Source organism: Phoxinus phoxinus (genome assembly GCF_949152265.1).
Source record: "Phoxinus phoxinus genome assembly, chromosome: 23".
Lineage (NCBI taxonomy): Eukaryota > Metazoa > Chordata > Actinopteri > Cypriniformes > Leuciscidae > Phoxinus > Phoxinus phoxinus.
The window spans coordinates 26,317,223-26,341,212 of record NC_136898.1 but is presented as its reverse complement, the minus strand read 5'-3'; the positions used below and the strand labels follow the sequence as shown (position 1 = coordinate 26,341,212).

Below are 23,990 nucleotides of genomic sequence, written 5' to 3'. Positions count from 1 at the left end.
TGGGCTAATAAACTAATCAAGTTGCAATTCAAATCTACTTAGCATGTACAGTACACTCTGATTCCTAGCGTTTTTGAAAGAAATTATTTTATTCAGCAAGGACACATTACATTTATCAAAAGAGAGTAAAAAGATTTAGTAAAAATCTTTAATTACCTTTAAAAATTAACTTTCTATTCATCAAAGAATCTCGAAAAAATCTATCGCAGTTTCAACAAAAATATTTTAAAATGAACTGTTTTAAATATTAATAATAATTAGAATTGAGCACCACATCACCATATTAGAATGATGTCTTTTTTGTTATTTTCATTTTTATTACATTTTAAAAACAGAAATAAAAATAGAAAATAAAAAATAGACTACAAGAAACAAGGAGCAGATACTGCAGCACTGCTTATAAAGTACAAGCATGTGACACACTGCTGCTGAGTGGTTTGCGTCTGTTAGCTCCGTACTGCTTGAATCTTTATTTATTATCATTCTGTGTTGTTTATATTGCTAATTATATCGTACTCATCACCACACATTAATCTGACATCGCTAGCTTCTATCTAAATCGTTATAACTAGCACAAACAAGCTTGTCATTTCGCTAGCCTGCACAACACGCTAGTAACTCGCTAGCCAGTTAACGCGCCTGCTGTCTTTATTTATTTATTTTCTACGCTAATGTTAGTCTTTCCATTTATCCCGAGGTTTCCTGAAGTCAGCCGGATCCGGGCCGATCCAGATCAGACGGTGGACCTGGGCCCGGACACGACCACAACACATCCCTGAAGTGCCAGCCTCATCGGCCCTGTGAAGGCCTCAGGACACCTCAACAAACCCGTCTCCATACCGGCGTGATGACTCCGACCTCCAACCAGATGAACTGGAGTTTAAGAAGCTTGCTGTAGTTGTGTAATTAATTAAGAGAAAGTACTCCACCATCTTACTCCGACGAAAGTGACTCGTCCTGCATTCAATGAAAATGAACTTGTCTTTATGGTAGGTGTATTTGTTTGCAGTCCCTGTGCTGGTTCGCTGCCGTTTGCATGTCATTTCTACATGGTATGTTTATGTTACCCTTGTGTGTTATCCTTGTAGTCAAGTCAAGTCATCTTCATTTATTTAGCGCTTTTAACAATGTAGATTGTTTCAAAGCTGCTTTACAGAGATAAACGTATAATTTAAGGTAACAGATTGTTTTGTCTTTATAGCGGTTCTTGAATAATGTTATTTTCCAGCTAAAGTTAGTTTTGATTGATTCACTTCCGTCGCAACGATCATTAGTTATTAAATTAGCTATATAGACCAAAACCAATTTTTGTACCAGGCTGTAAACATATTTTTTTCTGCTGTAAAGTTTGGCATTTAAACATGAGGGATATATGGAATTAACTCCCTTTAGGAGCCTGTCTCTAGTGGACAATCGATGAACTGTGAAACTGCGAAGATGAATGTGTGTGTGTGTGTGTGTGTGTGTGTGTGTGTTTGTATGTGTGTGTGTGTGTGTGTGTGTGTGTGTGTGTGTGTGTGTGTGTGTGTGTGTGTGTGTGTGTGTGTGTGTTTGTGTGTGTGTGTGTGTGTGTGTGTGTGTGTGTGTGTGTGTGTGTGTGTGTGTGTGTGTGTGTGTGTGTGTGTGGTTAAAGCACGCAAGCAGACCATCGCCGGGACAAGCCAGATTCCACCATATGTTTATGAACACAATATTAATCTTTGATTGTAATCCTTTTATTTTTAATATTTGGCATGTTTGTGTGCTGCTGCTGTGTGTGTGATAAGCAGAGTGTACGCGCATTGTGTACCTACCTATAGGTGCATATTACTAACACTACTAACATATTACGAGTGTAATAACAAAAAAAATACTGCGCCATTGACTTTAGAGCAGGTTCAGTTGGTCAATGGCTCAGTCTATTTCAGTTCCTCAAAATAGCAACGCTACAAAAATGCGCCTGAACACACAGCATTCGCTATTTAAACAACGTGGCGCAGGACGTGAAAATGATAACTGCGTCGGGCTGAAACTAGCCAAAAATACTTGCGTCGCGCCTGGCGCTGAATTGCTCCGGGTGTGTGATAAGACCCATTATGTTACGTCCCAGGGTGTTCTAATCAGGGTTGGAAATTAACACCCGTCAACCCGCCAAATGCGGGTAAAAAATACTGTCATATCACGAGCCAATTTAGCGTGTTGTTATTCTGATTACTCACTTACTCACTTTGCTGGAGAAGTTCGTGTAAGCCAAATCTGCACAGATTTAGCGCAAATACTCAACCCATGAGTCATCATGATATATTAAATACAGCAAATGTGCAGAATCTGCTCATGTCTGGCTCATAAACTGTGACGTAGTTAATCTGGTTTAGATATTGTCTTCTGGTATTGAGTATGGAGACGGGTATTTCTGTCTTCCTTTTTGGCTAATAGTAGTTCTGAATGGCTGATAACTTAACATTTTTGTAGCCAAATTGGCCGGTGAGTGAAAAAGTTTCAAACCCTGGATCTAATATCATTTGTTGTGAGAAAATTCTTGCGTGCCCTGTTTCTCTCCTTCCCTCTCTCACTCACTCACTCACTCACTCACTCACTCTCTCCCTCACTCACTCACTCACTCACTCAGGCTAATTACCATCAGCTGCAACTGTGAGCATGCCTGAGACTGAGCAGAGTATAACTGGTGCACTCAGGAAAGCCTATGCGGAGGGACACTTCTCCCCAGCCTTAGACTGGAAATTATCCTATGCTTATTTGCTGTGTGCCAATAACAGTTACTTACTGTAGTTGGCTTACCAGTTTATCCCGGTGCGGGTAACTGGAAGGTATTGTATCATTCTGGAGTTGACTTTTTACATGTGGGTAACTAAAAGGTATTGTGAAAGCAGGCATTAACTTCATTTTCTGCTGGTAATTAAAAGGTATCACTTCTTATTAGCTCTGTTTACTTGCTTATGGTTATCTGGGAAATGTAGGGAGACGGTGCCTTTTTAATTTGTGTATAATATTTTTCTCCTGTTTTTGGTTGGAGAGGAAGCTCAGGGAAGTTTGTGTTGTCTTTGTTTTTGTCCAGGGTAGGTAGCTCCCCTAAACCTTAGTTAGCTTCTGTTCTGTTTATTATTTTAGGCCATACCCTCTACTGAAGAGTTATTCATATCTTTTTGTTAAGCGTTTTGATATATACGAAGGAAATAAATACTTGTACTTTTCCTTAAAGTTGTGTTATGTTTTCACTCTGAGGCTGAGGCTGAAGTGTGTTCTCCCCGTATTTGTATGTCTCTACGTTATGGTGCGTTCAAGTCATCTCGTAAAGATTGTATTTATGAGATGAACGCACATGAACGCCACAACAATGTCGTAAATACGAGTGGGAAGCTCTGGATTTTCTTTAAGCCACGATCTTTACGAGTTGGTGACGTGTCAGTGAGAAATATGGAGGGATACCACAATACTAAGAGGTATTTGGCAGTGATATTGATATTTAGAGCGCAGTAAGCTGATCGCCTGCACAGAATATGATGGCATTATAATCTAACAATGTAATGTGTAACAATAAAGTTTGCTTCATTAATTAGTTCAAACATAAAAAGCAAAGCACACCTGATGCACATTTCTTTGTTATTCTTTTTCTAGAACTAGAGTTTAAGAATCTTGCTGTATTTTCGTGTAATTAATTAAGAGAAAGTACTCCGCCATCTTACTGTGACGAAAGTGACTTGTGCGCACCTGCCGTCGTAAACTTCCCAGGAGGACTTGAACGCACCATTACTTTCTATTATCATATTTTCTTTCTATTATCATAATTTCCTTTGTTACTTCCCCTCCTGACCCCTAGACTGGGGGGGGACGAAACAATATATTATGAATAATATGATGAGAATATTAAAGCCGAGGCTTTCTGAAGCATTTGAGGCTTTCGTCAAATTGTGCCGAAAAAGGTGACATCTGGTGGTCACACTTGTTTTCTCCACCATATCTAACAAATCACTGCAGAGCAGAAAAAGCACATGACCAAACCAAGGTTCGGAAGTCTGTGACACAAGAATCAATCGAGGATCAATACAGTTCTATCTTCTGATCTAATCATAAGAAGGATGGCGTCTACGCTAATATTAGTCTCTCTGTTTATCCCGAGGTTTACTGCAGTCCGCCGGATCCAGATCTGATGAAGGACCAGTGCCAGGACACGACGACAACACAGTGCTGAAGTGTCCACTAGTCTCTCCCCTGTGAAGGCCTCCCTCCCTCCCGTCCCTTTACCTCTGTACAGATAAAACGTTGTCAAAATGATTTCAGTTCACATGGCTACATGGAAGCGACAAAAAATTCTGTATTATGAATTTTTAAGGCCAGACAAGTAATTTGGTGAGGTCAATTGTTAAAGAAAGACTACACGCACATACATATTCAAACGCACATATCTATAGACTGAACACGTAATACGCATGTGCACGCCGTCAGCGTTTTCACAAATTCACGTTTTGCAGTTTACGTGGAGATGATTGCGTTTTTAAAATATTTTCAACACTTGTACCTTGGAACTCATTTCATTGTTTGCGTTCTCGAGACACAGGCACTGTTCTGTGTGGATGAGCGGCCGGATCGCACTAAGGGTTTTCTGTTAGAACGGTGTCATGTTAGCGGACCCTAAATTAATAACTGATGACCGCTGCGACGGAAGTGAATCAATCAAACTAACTTTATCTGGACAATAACTTTATTCTAGAGCTGCTGTAAAGCCAAAAGTATCTCTGTTACTGTAATCTCCTATTATCTCTGTTTACAAGATTGTTAAAAGCGCTATATAAATGAAGGTGACTACTATATTTTCGATCAAATAAATGCAGCCTTTGTGAGCACCTTTTTTTTTTAATCTTACCAACCCCCACCTTTTTAACAGTAGTGTCTACAGTAGTACTCCTGCTTCTCGAACTCAGTACAGTAAGCAGCACAGTGTTTTCATACCGGCTTGACATGGTCCACATGGGCTTCCCCAGGCCGCTCCCAGCGTGGCACAGCACTGTGACCTCAGTGTAGCTCCATTAATGTTCACTTCACAGCGGCCGTCCTGCAGGGTCAGCCAGCACGTGCCCTTCAGACTGTCTGTGGGATACACCTCCATCAGCACAACCACAACACTCAGCAATACCAGACAAGAACACAGTAGGCAGGCTTTTTTAACAAATAGAAAAACATTTAAACAAATTAAAATACATTTCTTTTAAATTTGTTTCCCCCCCCCCCACCCTGACATATGTGCATCATGAAATTAAAATCATCTTGAGGTGTGTGTGCGCATGATTTAACATGCACATTTACCGACACATAAGAGTCCAGTGGAGTCCAGTTTACTTCCTAGTGCGCACTCGCAGGAGAAGGAGCCCGCACTGTTCTTACAGACTCCATTTACACACGGGCCGCTCGCACACTCGTTCACGTCTGGGGAACAGAACACGGATAGTTTTGACAATCTGAAAGGTTAAAGCTATTATGAAACATTCACTTTTAAATTGTTTTTAAACATAATTATGTGTCTGCAGTGTGTGTAGTGTGTACACAACCACCCTATAGTGATAAAAGTCCATCCACTCCATTTGTTATTTTCCCATCAATCTGAAACCGTGGCTGTGCCGCGATTCAGAGGCTGCATCCTTCAAAGGTCACGAAGGTCGGCGCGAGAGCTGTTCAATGGGACGGTGTAGCCTACGCAGGACTGTTCTGGCCGCCTACATCTGTGACAGCTGCCGTTGAGTGACTCCACTTGTACTAGACTTATTTGAAAGTTATATTAAACTGTCTGAAAGCAAAGCAGGGTTCACAAACTGTCTAAATATGTTCACCACTGTCCACTTCTGTATATATGTAACGGTCTCCAGCTGGAGTGCTCTTGAGAGCCACCAGAGGACACTCCACAACAGACTATTGTCATTCCCTCACAAACTACATCTCCCATAATTCTCTGCCTTGACTCATTGTTTTCACCTGTGTCTCATCTTGTTTGCTCACCCTATATAAGCCTGGTTATTTCTGTCATTCCCTGCAAAGTCTTGTTTAGTGTCTCACTGCAATTCCCAGCATTCTCCTGGTTCTCTTACGTAGAGTTCTCTCCTACTGCGTCGAAGAGACGCTACGGGAAAGATATTTCTTTTTCGAGATTGAAGCCTAAAATTAATCCTTAATTTTGTAAATATATAAAACGCTTTTCTGTAGGATACAACCTTAGGCGGAGCGAATCACGCGCCCATTGGCTGCTCCGCCAGAAAAGCACAGCCTATGCGAGGCCAGTGACGCTGACCAATGAGGACGCTTCGCGCCCTCTGCGTCACCTCCCGCCGAAACGGGCGTGGTCTAGGCCTATAAATATGAGCATAGCTGTCTTCCACTCTGATTTTCTATTCTTCACGAAGCTACACGCATCGTAGGACCGGATTCGAGCCACCACAGCCGTCTGAAACAAGCACCTCAGCAGGACGAGCCCTTACCTGAAGCCGCTGGTCTTCGCCGCCTTCAGCCGCCGTTCCCTGCTGCGCTTCTCCGGCGTGGAATATCCTTTTCTATCTTTGTGTGTGTTTTGTGTGTGTGTTCGCCGCCGCGTCACACATTTTTTCTCACAAAAGAGCAACGAGTGTCTTGTGATTCAAAAGAGTGTCAAAAGAGATGCCTCGTGATTCCTGCGGCTCCTGCCGAGCCACGCTCATCGACGGGGACCACCACGTGCTGTGTGTTTCCTGCTTGGGCGAGGAACATGCAGCTATCGCTCTCGGTGATGGCGGCTGCCATCACTGTGACATGATGCCAATCGCGACTCTGCGGACTCGCCTTGCATCTTTCACGGAAGCTGCTCTTCCACCCCCTGTAGCGCCGCGCCGTAAAAAGCGCCGCGCTCAGCGGGTCCCGGAACCTCCCTCCACGAGGAGCTCGCCGCCGCCGCCGCCGCTAGCTCCCCTCTCCGCTTCGTTGGAGTCGCTCTCCGACGGACAGAGGCCGCAGCCCGCCGCCTTGTCTGTCATGGACGACGACCAGCTAGCGAAATCATGGAAGGCGCCTTTTTCAGCCAGAGTACGTACTTCTGCCTCGCCAGCATTCTCCGTTGTGGACGGTGCTCGAGACAGAGGCTACCATGCTCTCCCTCCGGTCGAGGAGGCCGTAGCGACTCACTTTTGCCCACCCTCTGCTGGACGGCGGGCTAAGGGAGTCCTACCATCCAAAGCTTGCCGCACGTCGTCAGCTTTGAACGGCCACGTGTATTCTGCCGCCGGACAAGCTGCATCGGCGCTGCACACCATGGCGGTGCTTCAAATCCACCAGGCCAACCTCCTCCGTAAGCTAGACGAGGAAGGCCCGGGCGCGATCAACGTGCCGGACTTGCGTAGCGCCACAGACCTCGCTCTTCGTGCTACTAAGTCCGCCGCACACGCCATTGGTAGGATTATGGCCTCAGCAACTGTTTCCGAGAGACATTTGTGGTTGACGCTCTCTGAAATGGCGGAGTCAGAGCGCTCTGCGTTCCTCGACGCACCCGTTTCAGCGACTGGCCTCTTCGGATCGTCCGTCAAAGACTTCGCGGACCGATTCGCCGAGGTACAGAAAACATCGCAGGCAATGAAACATTTCCTACCAAAGCGCTCCAGATCCGCAACAGGCCGCCCTAAACAGCCGTCTGTCCGAACTCAACAGCGCCCCGCGCCAGCCGCGCCAACCCAGCAGCAACAGGCCCGAGAGAGACCACGGTCTCGCTCCGCCGGACGCCGCCACGTGGTCCTCGGCCTAAGATCACACTCAAGCTCGAGGCCTCGGCGCCATCCTAGCCCTGCTAGGAAAAAGACGGTGTTCGGGTCCCGCTGCGGCCGGACTTCCACCCAAGATTCCCGCTTGTACAGCCCTAAGTTAAGTGTTTGTACCAGTGTATTTAGCAGCCAACAAACCGGCCGTAAAGCCCGTTTGCCTGCACACAAACGCCGTTTTCACGGCGACCCAGATAAATCTGAAAAAGAGTCTAATTTCTGGTGTTCCGGCCACGGCCGATGGTGTAATGTGTGTAACTGCAATGCCCACCCAGTGCCCATTCATTCACACAAGCACAGTCCCGTACAACACAGGGTTTGCACACATAAAATCGACTCATGTCGATTGTGCTTTACATGTAGTGAGTGTGCCCACTGTCCAGTGCCCACAACCACTACACACTGCACGCTCCGCGGTTTCTGTAAAAATGAAACCAACGAACGGTCAGTCAGTTCACAAACACAGTATTCCCGGTGTTATAAATGTGCCCGCTACCACGAGCCCACATTTATTCACAAATATAACGAGCCCTACGGGGCTCGCCCCGCGCGCTCTCTCTCAACTCGTCCATGTTACAGCACACGGTTGCTCTCGTGTCGCCGCCATTTCTCGACCAGGGCCCAGATTACATTCAACCCCTAGTCACACGTGCAGATGCATGGGAAAGACTTCCCGGGGTCTCAGAATGGGTGCTAGAGAATATAAAAAGAGGCTATTCGCTACAGTTTTATCGACGCCCTCCCCGTTACACGGAGAGAGTCGAAACCACGGTAAAAACAGAAGTAGCACATCTACTTCGAGCCGAAATAGCGAAGCTATTGAGCAAAGGGGCCATAGAGCCTTTATCTCAAGCTCAGAGAGAAGGGGGTCTGTACAGCAGATATTTCCTGGTACCGAAGAAAGACGGGGGTCTCAGACCCATTTTAGATCTGAGGCATCTGAACAAAGCGCTAACAAAGCGAAAGTTCAGAATGCTCACGACCAGAAAAATCCTCGTGCAGATTCGCCGAGGAGACTGGTTTATGGCAATAGATCTGAAAGACGCGTATTTTCACATACAAATTGCGTCACGTCACGGGCGATTTTTGAGATTCGCTTTCGAGGGCCGGGCATATCAGTACACAGTCCTGCCATTCGGCCTGTCTCTACCACCTCGTACATTTACAGTGTGCATGGACGCGGCGCTGGCACCCCTGAGACTCCGGGGCGTTCGAATTCTGAATTATTTGGACGATTGGCTGATTCTAGCTCAATCGCCTTCAGAACTCATTCGCCACAAGACCCTAATACTCGATCACCTCGAGCACTTAGGTCTGAGAGTCAATTGGGAGAAAAGTTCACTGTTTCCCAGTCAAAGGATCTCCTTTTTGGGACTGGAACTGAACTCGCTGTCTATGACAGCACGGTTGTCATCACAGCGCAGGCGAAACACCCTGCAGATGGCGAAATCCTTCCGCAGCGGTCATGTAGTGCCGCTCAGGAGATTTCAAAAAATGCTGGGCCTCATGGCCTCAGCCTCGGCAGCTCTGCAGTTGGGCCTGCTGCGCATGCGCCCACTGCAGTTCTGGCTGAGAGCGCGCGTACCGCGCCGAGCATGGGTTCACGGTCGTTATCGCCTCAAGGTCAATCAGGAATGCATTTCAGCCCTGACACCATGGAGAGCGTCAGACTGGTACCGGTCAGGTGTAAGCCTGGGGACTTCCTCGAGCCTGAAGGTGGTGTCCACGGACGCGTCCACCTCAGGCTGGGGAGCACTGCTCGAAGGCAGACCGTTCTTTGGCCAGTGGGCGGAATGAGTCGAACTACCGCACATAAACTGCCTGGAAATGATGGCGGTATCGTCCTCGGATAAAGGGACACCACGTCCTGGTCCGTTCGGACAACACGTCGGTAGTGGCCTATATAAACCGCCAGGGTGGCGTGAGATCCCGGAACCTCTTCAGGTTAACGGAACGCATACTGGTATGGGCCCAGCACAACCTGCGCTCGCTGAGAGCAATACATGTGCCAGGTCACCTGAACGTAGGACCAGACAGACTCTCACGGAACAACGTTCCGACGGGAGAATGGTCTCTACACACACAGACAGTGCGTCTGCTGTGGGAAATGTTTGGCAGAGCGGAAATAGACCTGTTTGCAAACCAGGAAAACGCTCACTGCCCGGAATTCTTTTCAAAGAGCACGAACGCGCCTCGCCGTCCGCTCTATGTTTTTCCCCTTGTCTCACTCCTGCCTCAAGTGCTGGAGCGGATCAGGAAAAGCGGATGCTCAGTGCTTCTTGTCGCACCATACTGGACGAATCAACCTTGGTTCCCAGTTTTGATGCGGCTGAAGAGTACTGCCCCGTGGCCGATCCCAGTGAGAAGGGACCTCCTCTCGCAGGCCATGGGCTCGATTTTGCATCCTCGCCCGGATCTATGGTCCCTACATGTGTGGGCCATAAATGGGTACCCACTAACCTCCCTAGAGGAGTGTTAGACACGATCGAGCAGGCTAGGGCCCCGTCTACTAGACGGTTCTACGCTTCCAAATGGTCGGTATTTTCTGGTTGGTGTTCAGACCGAGGTCTGTCACCACTTCAGTGCGGGGAAACAGAGATTCTCTCCTTCCTGCAGGAGCTATTGGATAAGGGAAGAACCCCATCCACGCTCAAAGTCTATGTGGCAGCCATATCAGCGTTCGTTAATCCAACGCTTGGCCATTCACTGGGCAGAAACGACCTGGTGGCCCGTTTCCTTAGAGGAGCCAGGAGGTTAAATCCTCCGAGGCCTCCTTCAGTCCCCGTTTGGGACCTTTCTACGGTGTTGAACGCTATGAAAGGGGCCCCTTTCGAGCCTATTCACTCAGTTGACATGAAGCACCTGTCTTTCAAGACCGTGTTTCTTTTGGCTCTCGCTTCAGTGAAGCGTGTAGGGGATTTGCAAGCGCTCTCAGTTGGAGCTTCTTGCATGGAGTTCGGGCCCAACGACTCTGTAGTCGTGTTGAAACCGAAGCATGGGTACGTACCTAAGTCCCTCAACACTCCGTTCAGGGCTCAGGTCATCTCCCTGTCGGCTCTGCCGGCCTCTGAGGACGGAAATAGCTCCCTTTGCCCGGTTAGGGCATTAAGAGCTTATGTGTCCCGCTCCGCTGCTTTTCGACAGTCGGAGCAGCTCTTTGTTTCGTTCAGTGGGCGCTCTAAAGGGCGAGCTGCGACGAAACAGAGTCTATCTCGATGGGTAGTGGACGCCATTGCGCTAGCCTACGCATCTAGAGGTTTGGAATGCCCTTTGGGCATCAGAGCACATTCTACGAGAGGGATGGCCTCTTCGTGGGCTTGGTATACCGGAATCTCACTACAAGATATCTGTATGGCAGCAGGCTGCGCCTCCCCGTCTACATTTATAAGGTTCTATAACCTAGAGGTTCCTGCGTTGCAGGCTAAACTGCTCTCGGTCTAGAAGACTATGTATAGTGTTCCTGCCCCGCGCTGCGGCCCAGGTCACTCTTATGTTTTAAGCATCACTCACTGACAATGTGTCCCATGAGCATGCTTTTACCCCTCATATATATCTAATATTTCATATATATGTTATTATGTCCTTAAGAGGCACTACTATAAAGGGATGATGCTAATTTTTAGCCGCTCTCCCTATACATTCTTGGTGTAGGTGCTTGTATACCAGGGCGCGAGCGCCCTCGGGTGTCTGTGTCGGTCCAAGAGCACGCACGGCGTGTTACAAGGGTTCCCGTAGCGTCTCTTCGACGCAGTAGGAGAGAACTCTACGTAAGAGAACGTACTCGGTTACTAACGTAACCTCGGTTCTCTCTAGGAGAGGGAACGAGTACTGCGTCTCAGGCCGTGCGTGCCCACGCTGTGTCGCTTCAAGTGACGAAAATCAGAGTGGAAGACAGCTATGCTCATATTTATAGGCCTAGACCACGCCCGTTTCGGCGGGAGGTGACGCAGAGGGCGCGAAGCGTCCTCATTGGTCAGCGTCACTGGCCTCGCATAGGCTGTGCTTTTCTGGCGGAGCAGCCAATGGGCGCGTGATTCGCTCCGCCTAAGGTTGTATGCTACAGAAAAGCGTTTTACATATTTACAAAATTAAGGATTAATTTTAGGCTTCAATCTCGAAAAAGAAATATCTTTCCCGTAGCGTCTCTTCGACGCAGTACTCGTTCCCTCTCCTAGAGAGAACCGAGGTTACGTTAGTAACCGAGTACGTTTTCTTTATCTTGGTTTTCAATCTTCTGTCCGGTTTTCTTGGTTTCCTCCGTTTTTTCCTGTGCCCCTTTGACTCTGTTATTGTTTGAATTGATTACCCAATGTTTATGACCTTTAGAAATTATTAGAACAGTATTTAAAATTGTAATAATTTTTCACTATATTACTGTTTTTACTGTATTTTTTATCAAATCAATGCAGCCTTAGTGAGCAGAAGAGACTTCTTTCAGAAACATTAAAACATCTGTTAACCCCCCACCCCCAGTGTACCACTGATCTACTCCACCAGACAGGTTCGGGCACGTAGGCATGTCTGGTTCGGGGTTTGATACAGTAAACACCTGCGTCTGGAATTCACAGCATGTTTCCACACAGGGAAGTGAAGCGACAGAAGAGGCGGAGAGCAACTGACCCTCGCAGGCCTCGGTGTCGCGTCTGAAGGAGTATCCGGCCGGGCAGGAGCAGCTGTAGCTCCCGGGAACATTACGGCACAGGCCGTGATCACACAGGAGACTGTTCACCACGCACTCATCCACATCTGCAAACACATGCTGGCTCATCACACACAGCACATAACAGTTCACTACTGTAATTCTGCATCATATAGCCTCTCTTATATTTTTTACACTGTACAGAAGCCCTGAACCGCAACATAAAAAAAAAAATTCTAGCATTTCGAGATTGAAGTCAAAATATTTTGAGAATAAAGTCGTAATATTTTGAGAATTAAATCAAAATTACGAAAAGTCTTCCATAGAAGTGTGTGTGTGTGTGTGTGTGTGTGTGGATCTAAACAAAATAGTAGTTTCAACTAAAGAAAATTCTAACAATTCAGGGTCTATTCTAACAACAGACAAAATATTTCGCTGTTTTATGCTCAAAATATTAATCTCGACTTTAATCTCGATATATTTAGATTTTAATCTCGAAATGCTAGAATTTTTTATTTATTTTTTTACAGATTTTTCTTTTTTTTTACGTTGCGGTTCAGGGCATCCGTAAATATTCCTTCAGGAAACAACTACAGTGTTGTCAATTTACATAAATTTGCCTATGGATATTTAAAATGGAAAAACTGTATGAATTCGGCGGCGACTGCTGAACGTTATCTCCACAGCTGTGAGTGGTGCAGCGCTGTCAGGACATATTAAAGGTCAACTGACCCACACAGCTTCTGCCAGAACGGTCACTTTCATAGCCGCTGTTGCAGACGCAGCGGAAACCTCCTCTGAGATTCTCACACACTCCATTAGGGCAGATATCAGGATCCAGAGCACACTCGTTGATGTCTGCCTCACAAAGAAACACAAAATCTTATTAAGTAGAACATTCATTTAAAAGGTAAAAAAAACACACATTTTATTCCAGTTTTAGTGTGTTTGGGTTACACTTTATTTTAAGGTGTCATTGTTACAGTGTAATGATATATTTAAGTGTAATATTAAGTAACTTCATGTACTAGTTACTACAGTGTTAGATTAGGGTTTGGTTGACGGTTAGTTGCATGTAATTATGCATAATTTACTGTTATTACTATAGTAACTACATGTAACAATGACACTGTAAAGTAAAGTGTTACCTTTGTTTGTTTGGTTTGTCTGACTTTCGGCAACTACAGTCGACTCGTCCAGACTGTGAAACGGTGTGAAAGTTGCGTGTTAATTCCAGGATAAAACATGAAGCATGACATCAGAATTACCTTTGCCATCGGCAGAAAACCCAGCGCCACTCGAACACAAGGCCTGGAACTCAACTAGAACAGCAGGAGAACACATGACAGCAGTGAACACCTCATATCTGTGAGAAAACACAACATGCTGTACAGATTCTCTTTAAGACTAACACTTATGAATGCATTAGCTCTAATAAACTGCATCTAACAACCAGTTAGCAAAGACTCAAAACAACTCACATATTTATTACAGGAAAATAAAAGCAGCTACAAGACAACTGACAGGAACGTAGATCATAATCTTTATTAAATATTAAAGTAAAAAAGACATTGATGGAAGACATGCTAGACAGAAAACAGAACGATGTAATAATTAAGCCGAGCTGGTCTTAGTGGCGGTTCATGTCCACATGTTCTTAATTCTGGTCGGTTCTCCTCCCAAAACTGCCATTAAGAGTAACAGTGCATGAAAATAAACAGCCGGAAGAGAAGAAATAAGATCCATGTTTAGAAACCCTGTAAACTGCAGTGTGCTTCGCTCCCAGATGCCACAACACACACACACACACACACACATGCACACACGCACACACACGCACACACACGCACACACACGCACACACACACACACACACACACACACACACACACACACACACACACACACACACACACACACACACACACACACACACACACACACACACACACACACACACACACACACACACACACACACACACAGTTCTACCCTGGACATTCATATCTATCTCACTCTCACACCATTTTAACCAATGTCTTCACCACAGACATGAAGAAACAAGCTGCAAGTCTGACACATACCCCACACAGGCCTGAACAACCACACTGCCCCACACAGGGTTCAAAAACAGGCCTCCCCTTCCAGAGGACCACTTCACATATAAATGTGTTACGCATCACATCTCGTTGTCGGTTAGGAACCTGGGTGTGCTCTTTGATACCAATCTTTCATTTGAAAGTCATGTGTCTAGTATCTGTAAAACCGCATTTTTCCATCTTAAAAATATATCTAAATTACGTCATATGCTCTCAATGAATAATGCACAACAATTAGTTGATGCGTTTATGACCTCAAGGCTAGATTATTGTAATGCTCTACTGGGTGGTTGCCCTGCACGCTTAACAAACAAACTACAGCTAGTTCAAAACGCAGCAGCTCGAGTTCTTACTAGAACCAGGAAGTATGACCATATTAGCCCCGTTCTGTCAACACTGCATTGGCTGCCTATTAAACATCGTATACATTTAAAAATATTGCTGATTATTTACAAAGCACTAAATGGTTTAGCTCCGCAGTACTTGAGCGAGCTCTTAACGCATTATAGTCCTTCACGTCTACTGCGATCTCAAAACTCCGGCCAGTTTATAATACCTAGAATATCAAAATCGACTGCTGGCGGTAGATCCTTTTCCTATTTAGCACCAAAACTCTAGAACAGTCTTCCTAACATTGTCCGGGAAGCAGACACACTCTGTTAGTTCAAATCTAGACTAAAAACACATCTCTTTGGCCTAGCATTCACATAACACATTATAGACTTCTATAACTCAATGTTAGGCTGCATAGATTAGGTCAGCCGGAACCGGGAACACTTCCCTTAAATCCTGATGTACTCGTTACATCATAAGAAGAATAGCATCTACGCTAATATTAGTGTCTTTGTTTATCCCGAGGTTTTCCCGCGGCCTGCCGGATCCAGGCCGTATCCAGATCTGACGAAGGACCTTCGCCTGGACCCGATGACAACGCAGTGCTGAAGTGCCGATTAGCCTCTCCCTATGGAGGATCCCTTTACCACTCTACAGATAAAGTGTTGTGGGGATAATCGTCCTGCCTATAAATTTATAGGCAGGACAAGTAGTTTATTTGGGCTTGGTTTGTAGAGAATTACAAACATGCGCACATATATTCAAACGCACATATATTCAAACACACATAACTATAGAATTAATTCTTGATGCGCACGTGAGCGCCATCAGTGTTTCTCACAGGTTCAGTTTAAAGTCTGTGTAGAGAGAACGGTGTCGTCTTAGCGGCCCCTAATTTAATAACTAATGATCGTTGCGACGGAAGTGAATCAATCAAAACTAACTTTAGCTGGAAAATAACATTATTCAAGAACCGCTATAAAGACAAAACAATCTGTTACCTTAAATTATACGTTTATCTCTGTAAAGCAGCTTTGAAACAATCTACAGTGTTAAAAGCGCTTTATAAATGAAGATGACTTGACTTGACATCATTTATATTAGTAGAATTAGTTCAAATAACTGCAAGTACAGTTCTGCAAGCTGTATTCAAAGATAACTGAACACACAACGTAACAGTAATGAGTCCAGTAATGAGTGTGCTCGGTGTAAGCGGTGAGGTTCACCGGAGTGTTGGCCAGGGCAGGGGCGGCACGGCTCCCCGAAGGCATGGTCAGGGTTGGCACAGCAGCACTGAGACCTGGTGACGGCTCGCTGGAGGGCCCGCACACACACGCCTCTTCTCACCGCCGCGTAACAGGTGCTGCGCATGTGTGTGTCTGCAACACAAATATGTGAGGAATACAGTCTGAATCACAGTCTGACACACCATTAGTAACCAACAGCTGAACTACAGAGCATCTGTGCTAACGTGCTTCTTTTTGAAGTAAATGCTGCGGTTCATCATACAGAGTTTTCTAGTTTTATTAATTCTATAGTGTAAAGTTCCCTGTCGTCCTAATCGAATCCATGTTTGGTGTCAGATAAATACAAAATACAAAAACACAAATAGATATATAATATAAATATAAATCAATTGATTGTGTACATTTAAAACATACTTCCCCTTAACCAAACTGCCAACAACTTGAGATCTAGTTAAATATCTGACATGATATTAGGAATAAATACTAGTAAATGTTTCACAAAACATTTGTTTTAAGACAGTAATTCATCTTTTGCTTTAGTGTCCCAGTATGAAACATCAGTTTATCATTTCCAAACATTGCTTTTGCAAATACTGTAAAACTCCAGTGATATTTGTAAGTCCTACACAGCGTGTGACCGAGATCTGAGCTCATCATCATCGAGAGGTGATCTACAGGTCTGAAAACACTCTTCCAGAACGCCTTCCAGAACTGCAGATTGATGGATTTATGAAACAGGGATTATGGCTCCAATAACTATATGTCTCCATCCGAAGTTGCAAATTTAACTTATGTGTAAAATTGGAATGTCGCATAAAACAATTGTGAATAATATGTCAAGTCAGCTTTACGGAGATAACAGGAAAATAATGACCAAACATTACACATCCTGTGTTTTCCTCTATAAGCTGAAAGCAATGTGACGTTACACACAAGCGTTCAGCCGCCGCGGAACATCACACCGGCGTCAACACGCAGGAATATGTATCTTTATATTTACTTGTAAAGATTCATTTCTATAGCTCAGATTGATTTTAAAGAGCAATTTTGTTTCAGAAGACTCGCCCTGATTTGACGTGGTTTTAAAGCCGCTAAGCTGTCTGCCTAACCACAGTGTTAAAGGATTAGTTCACTTTAAAAAAATGTTTTGCTGATAATTTACTCACCCCCATGTCATCCAAGATTACCTTTTCAACGTAATTGCGTATTACGTGACGTCACGAACGCGCATCACAGAACAGAGCAAGGCGAGCGTTTGTGCTTATAAAACTTAAACTTTTTTATTTATTGTTGAAATGACGATGGTTTCGCTAGATAAGACCCGTATTCATCGTCTGGTGTCGTTTAAAGCCCGTTGAAGCGGCGCTGACACTGTCATCTGGACCTTGAACCGTTTGGGGCCCATTGACGTCCATTATATGGAGAAATGTGTTCATCAAAAACCTTCATTTCTTTTCCACTGAAGAAAGAAAGACATGGACATCTTGGATGACATCGGGGTGAGTAAACTATCAGCAAAAGTGTTTTTTAAAAGTGAACTAATCCTTTAACAGCAGCAAGAACATCTATCATCAGATGCACGTTAGTTGTGTTTGCTATAGCAATTGTCATCGGACGACGTAAAATTAAAAACTTTTAGCATTTTATCTCCAATATCCAAATTACATGTGCCATAACAACACCTTTTATTATTGTTAAAGGAATTTAACAAAACAAGAGGTTTGTATATGTCCAACAGTTCAGTAAAGCTGGATGAACTATACAATAGCAGATGACAAGGCTTCTCAACGCAGCGATTTGATTGGCTATTTGGGCTGTCACTCATTTATCTGCCATAGTATCAGTTACCATACTACAGAGAGCAGATGAATACATGAAGATAGACCACACACGCAAATTAGTACCCTTTATTTGGGATTTTAATAAATCAGACAAATATATGAGTGTGCAAGTTTAGCTAGCTCTTACCTACACATATGCGGCCGCTTACTCCCACAGTCAGACCTGCAAAACACTCACACCTGAAAGAGCCCTGTGTGTTTACACACCGTCCATTCATACACACACCTGCTGTCTGGCACTCGTCGATATCTGTGAGACACACACACACACACACACACACACACACACACACACACACACACACACACACACACACACACACACACACACACACACACACACACATTAACACTAAACCCAACTTTACTCACAAATATTCAAATGTAAGCACACGCTACAAACTAAGTCTGAAAAACAAATGATTAATTTCAGTAAATGTCATTTTTGGAGTAATGTTATTATTAGAAATGTGAAAGTGAGTTGACCTGTACAGTATCGGCCGCTGGAGTTGAGGGTGAACCCAGGTTTACACACACATTTAAAGCTGCCGTCTTCATTGATGCACATGCCGTTGAGACACATGTTTGTGGCGGCACATTCATCATGATCTGATTGAGGAAACTCTTTATTATCTCATATTCTGACTGTAGACAGTAATGCAGATAATACACATTATAACCCTCTATTTCTGCCCATCCTCTTATGTTATTCAGGCTGTGTTCATTTGGCCTTGGGCTAATCTAATGTAAATCAAGCGTAGCATCAGTTCTGGCAGGTCACGTTAGTCAAGCTCGCATCAGCTGATCCTATAGGAATACCTATCACTGTACACATATATAAGCTCTTCAGTATTATCAGCAGCGATGGCGTTTCTCAGGAGCGCATTACCCTCCTCCCTCCCCAGCTCCTCCTGTCTCCAGTCAGGATTTGGCATTCAGATTCCCCTTGAATCAGAATGAACTCTCAAATTATGTTGTACTTTAAAATCTTGAAATAATGATATCTGTATACATTCATGTTGGTTCTGTTGTGTTTACGCTGAGAAGGGTTATTGCTGCTCTTATCCATGCTCGGCTGACTGGATGCGCAGGGAGTTCTCGCCCAGAACAGAACCATACCGCCAATCCAAACTGTGTGCTAACTGTCAATCATATTTGAGGATAGTGGTCCTGACAGAATTGCTGTATTATAGTAAAAACATTTGTGTGTGGAAGAATGATTACATGTAACTGCTATGAACTGAAAAAGGCTGAGTATATGGTGGTCAGTGTCTCACCTCTGCAGTTTCTCCCATCAGGAGTGAGCTTGAATCCTGCGTTACAGATGCACTGGAAACTGCCCTCCGTGTTCAGACAGCGGCCGTTCTCACACAGCACCCCCCACTGAAGACACTCGTCAACGTCTACACACAATACATCACAGAAGTCAACACAGCTTCACCATATTCTAGCCAAGCACACAAAACCTAGAGTAGACTGTATATTTAGGTCCTGTAGGACCAAAACCATTATCAAAACCACCATGGGACATTATCTAGTGCACTCATGAGAGTTTCGTGGACTAAACTTGTGTAGGGTTTTTTGACAGCTCCATAGCACTCAATCTTTACATCCGTTTTCCAATTTGCTCATTTATTCTTGTTCACTTTTTTCTCATGTAGTGGATTGTATGACGTTCACTATATAGGGAGCAGTGCTAATACCAGCGAGGGTCTCATCTGAGAGCTGGTGCATCTCTAGTAAAATGGGTTGTGTTATGAATTCCGGAGGACTTGCTCTCAGGCCCTGTTCACTTCTGGTATTAAGATGCGTTTGGTAGATCGGATCTCAAGTGGTTGACACTAATGCAGGAGGAAACGGGTCTAACACGCTTTGAGCTTGTCCAGTTTTGACCACTTCCAGAGGGAGATGAAAACACCGGATTGCTTTCATAGTGTAAACACTCATGTGATCGAATGTGTTCAAACATCCACTAAAGACCGTCTTCTCTCCGTCTACTGACCTAATGCATAAACAATCCCAGACGGGATTTAAACTTTGACGGCTGGAGACCCAAGTTTGGTTCGAAGATGAAAACCATACAGTATCAAGCACAATGTTCTCTCACTGTGAACACTCATTGTGTTCGGCTGTCAGAGCAGAAACTAAAGCTGATGCTCTCAATATGTTTTCCAGTCGTCTCTGAGTGCATTCATATGTAAATTGCAGAGATTTTCTCCATTAGATCCCGCCCATAGACCCTCACCGCTATGAAATCATTTTTCGAATCGATAATTTCTCAGATTCGATCGACCAAACCGCTTCTTAAAGGTGCGAGATGGCTGAGAGACATTACAAAAGAGGAAAGCTCAGAGGAATATCACTGGAGAATGAAGGGTTATACTCAGGAAAGAGCGTATTAACTGCGATAGTATTAGAAAAGCTTCCAGCGCAGGAGAGAGCTCAGTGGAAGGCCTGACGCCGAGGTTGCTTTGACTCGCTCCACACGTGAGTAACACTGGCTTTGAGTGTCACTGTTTGTCTGGAGCTGCTGTGCTGTTGCCAACTAACAGCCAAATCTGTATTTACTCTTGTGTATGTATGATCATTTTCAGAACGGTGTAACGGAGGCATCCAGTGAGAGTTGTGCCGGCTGATGACGGCTAGAGAACGCAGTGTTCACTGGCTAGCGTTATTGTTACTGCACCCGCCACCATTTTGTGCATTGATTTTCACAATAATTAAGACAATGATTAGTTAAAACATTGGTATACAACATCAGTATCGCAAGTATTTGCACTTATACGTCTTAATCGTTGAGACAAGCATGTTACTGACAGGATCAAAATCAGGTTACCAGACGGAGCTTGAAGATATGCTTGAGAAGCATGCGGACGTGATCATGGGACGTGCATGAAGCAATGAAAATCTGTTTAAAGTTTAAAATCTGTTTAAAGTTTAAAATCTGTTTAAAGTCCCCTTTTCCACATGTGTACTATATACTATATATATACACATGTTAATCGTTGTCTCAACGATTGAGACACACGATGTATAAGTGCTAAAAAAAGTGCAAATACTTGCGATAATGACGTTGTATCGAGAGGATCGATCCTCACATACAAATACTCATGCCATATGTATATATAGCCTAGCCCTGTGGATGTGTGTGCTTCTTCTCACCGATGCAGGCCTGTTTTCCAGCAGCTCGGAGAAAGCCTGCGTGGCATCTGCAGAAGTAGGAACCAGGAGTGTTGATGCAGTGTCCATTAGTGCAGGGTTCAAACACACACTCGTCCACATCTGAGCAGAAGACACACAACACTCACACCAGTAACTCAAAGTCATTGCTTTAGTTTAGATAGATGATTGTCCATGTTTTCTAATATGCCTTTGAGATTTCGGTTCAGATTCTGGACCATGTATCATTCTTCTAGTACTGACTGAGCAACTGAACATGACTCATGACTGGTTTGAGTGCAGGACAATGCTAGCGGTTGACCAGCAGACAGATAGCCAGTGCTGTGGAGGTGAAGTGACCTGAGCACTCTCCTCTGCTGTCCTCTCGGTGTCCAGGGTCACAGTCGCAGTGGTAGTCCGAGCCCATGGGCACACAGCGGCCATTCACACACAGATTCGGGAACAGCCGACACCGGTTTACACTAACTGCAAAACAATAGATAATAAATACAACTCACCAGGGCCTCATAAGCAGCTTGACAACAGACTGGTCACATTTTTTTAATTAAACTGGTCAAAACTAATGATTTAGTTCTCTTGTGATTTAGTTCTCTTATGCTCACCATGGCCACGCAATACAGTAAAATAAGTAATATTGTGAAATATTATTACAATTCAGAGTAACTGTTTTCTAGTTAGCATCAAATCATATTATAATGATCTCTGGTCATGTGACACTGAAGACTGGAGACACGCGGCTATCGCTCTTGCGGATGGCGGCTGCCATCACTGCGAACTAATGCCTCTGGCGACTCTGCGGACTCGCCTGGCGTCGTTCCAGGAGCCCGTGTTCTCCGCTGTCGTGCCGCGCCGTAAAAAGCGCCGTGCGCAGCGGAAACCCCGAACCTCTGTCAAGCCGCCAAAGTTCGCCGGCGCGAACTTTCTGAGAGGCACCTCTGGCTAACGCTCTCAGACATGCCAGACTTCACCGACAGGTATGCGGAGGTGCAGAAGGCGACCCAGGCAATGAAGCACTTCCTGCCGAAGCGCTCCAGCTCTGCAGCAGGCCGTGCGAAACCGCCCGCTCAGAGCTCACAGCCAAGACCGCTGCCCAGCTCCTCATCTCAGCGCCGCCAGACACAGAGCTCGAGACCACGCTCTCGCTCTTCCGGTCGCCGCCCCGCGCCGCGTGGCCCGCGACAGAAGGTAGCGTTGAAGCCAGAGCCCCCGAAGACATCCTAGCACTGCTAGGGAAGCGTCGGTGTTCAAGTCCCGCTGCGGCCGGACCCTCACCGAAGCTCACCGCTCGTGCAATCCCAAGCGAAGTGACTGTGCCAGCGATCATTGCAGCCAACAGGCGTGTCTCACTGGCCGCTTGCCTGCACACAACAGCCGTTTTCACGGCTACCCAGATAAATCCATTAAAGAGTGCATTTTCTGGTGTCCCGGCCACAGCCGATGGTGTTTCTTGTGTAGTAAATCTGCCCGCTGTAATGTGCACATCCCTACACACAAACACGGCCCTACACACAGGGCCAGCGCACATAAAATCGACCCAGTTCGATTGCGCGTTAAAAGTAGCACATGTGCCCACTACCCAGTGCCCACTAATGCTACCTCCTGCTCACCGCACGGTTTCTGTAAAAACGAAACCTGCGTGCAGGCGCTCCGCTCCGGCGAGCGATGCTATAAAGGTGGTAAACGTGCCCGGTCCCCAGTGCCCACGTTCCCACACAAGCATCACGGTTCCTACGGAGCCCGTCCAGCCCTCCCTCTCCCGCCTAAATGCTGTCGAGGGGTCGAGCGCGGACATTCTGCCCGCTTTCATAAGCACGGCCCCGGCCTCAGATGTTGCGAGCGAGACATTTCTGTCGCAGCTCACGAAAGCCGCTATATCGCGAGTCGATCAGAGCTCGCTTTTCACTCAGCCCCTAGCTACACGTGCAGATGCATGGGAAAAGCTTCCCGGGGTTTCAAAATGGGTGATAAACATCATAAAAGAAGGCTATTCGCTACAGTTTCGCAGACGCCCTCGCCGCCACACGGCGCGCGTCGAGACTTCGGTAGATTCGAATGTAGCACATCTACTTCGAGCCGAAATTCAGAAACTACTGAGAAAAGGGGCTATCGAACCTTTATATCAGGCTCAGAGCGCGCTGCTTTACAGCAGATACTTCCTGGTACCCAAGAAAGACGGGTGTCTCAGACGTTTGTGAAACGCCAGTTCAGAATGCTAACGACCAGAAAAATCCTCTCGCATGTTCGCCAAGGAGACTGGTTTGTGTCAGTAGATCTAAAGGACGCGTATTTTCAAATACAGATTGCGTCACGTCACAGGCGATTTTTGAGATTCGCCTTCGAGGGCCAGGCATACCAGTACAAAGTCCTGCCGTTCGGCTTGTCTCTAGCACCCCGTACATTTACGAAGTGCATGGACGCAGCACTCGCTCCCCTCAAAATGCAGGGTGTTCGAGTGCTGAACTATTTGGACGATTGGCTCATTCTAGCCCAATCTCATTCAGAGATAGTGGCGCACAGAGCCCTGCTGCTGAGTCACCTCGAGAATCTCGGTCTCACAGTAAACTGGGAAAAGAGTTCGCTATCCCCCAGTCAGAATATTTCTTTCCTGGGACTGGAACTGAACTCGCTGTCGATGACAGCGCAGCTGTCACAACAGCGCGCACTGCGCATCCAGCGCACAGTCAGCTCATTTCGCTGCGGCGCTGTTCTCCCTCTAAAGGGCTTTCAGATAATGCTAGGTCTGATGGCCTCAGCATCTGCAGTGCTGCAGCTGGGTCTGCTGCGCATGCGCCCGCTGCAGATATGGCTCAAAGGGAGGGTGCCCTGCAAAGCATGGGCCACCGGTCGGCTTCGCCTCAAGGTCAATCAAGCTTGCGTTGCAGCTT

General features: G+C 45.6%; 1 protein-coding gene across 6 annotated transcripts in view; it reads right to left on the bottom strand.

The window, feature by feature from the left end:
• fbn2a (fibrillin 2a) overlaps window positions 1-23,990 on the bottom strand; it is a 183,268-nt gene that overhangs the window by 133,339 nt on the left and 25,939 nt on the right. For all 6 annotated transcript variants that reach the window (XM_079600824.1, XM_079600826.1, XM_079600827.1 and 3 more), the window contains exons 11-21: window positions 21,445-21,570; window positions 21,088-21,207; window positions 19,203-19,328; window positions 18,412-18,534; window positions 18,053-18,175; window positions 16,064-16,216; window positions 13,674-13,727; window positions 13,138-13,263; window positions 12,387-12,512; window positions 5,302-5,421; window positions 4,948-5,085 (exon numbers count right to left, since the gene is read on the bottom strand). In XM_079600824.1, the coding sequence (XP_079456950.1) occupies window positions 4,948-5,085; window positions 5,302-5,421; window positions 12,387-12,512; window positions 13,138-13,263; window positions 13,674-13,727; window positions 16,064-16,216; window positions 18,053-18,175; window positions 18,412-18,534; window positions 19,203-19,328; window positions 21,088-21,207; window positions 21,445-21,570 (1,335 nt within the window). The remainder of the gene's footprint in view (window positions 1-4,947; window positions 5,086-5,301; window positions 5,422-12,386; window positions 12,513-13,137; window positions 13,264-13,673; window positions 13,728-16,063; window positions 16,217-18,052; window positions 18,176-18,411; window positions 18,535-19,202; window positions 19,329-21,087; window positions 21,208-21,444; window positions 21,571-23,990) is intronic.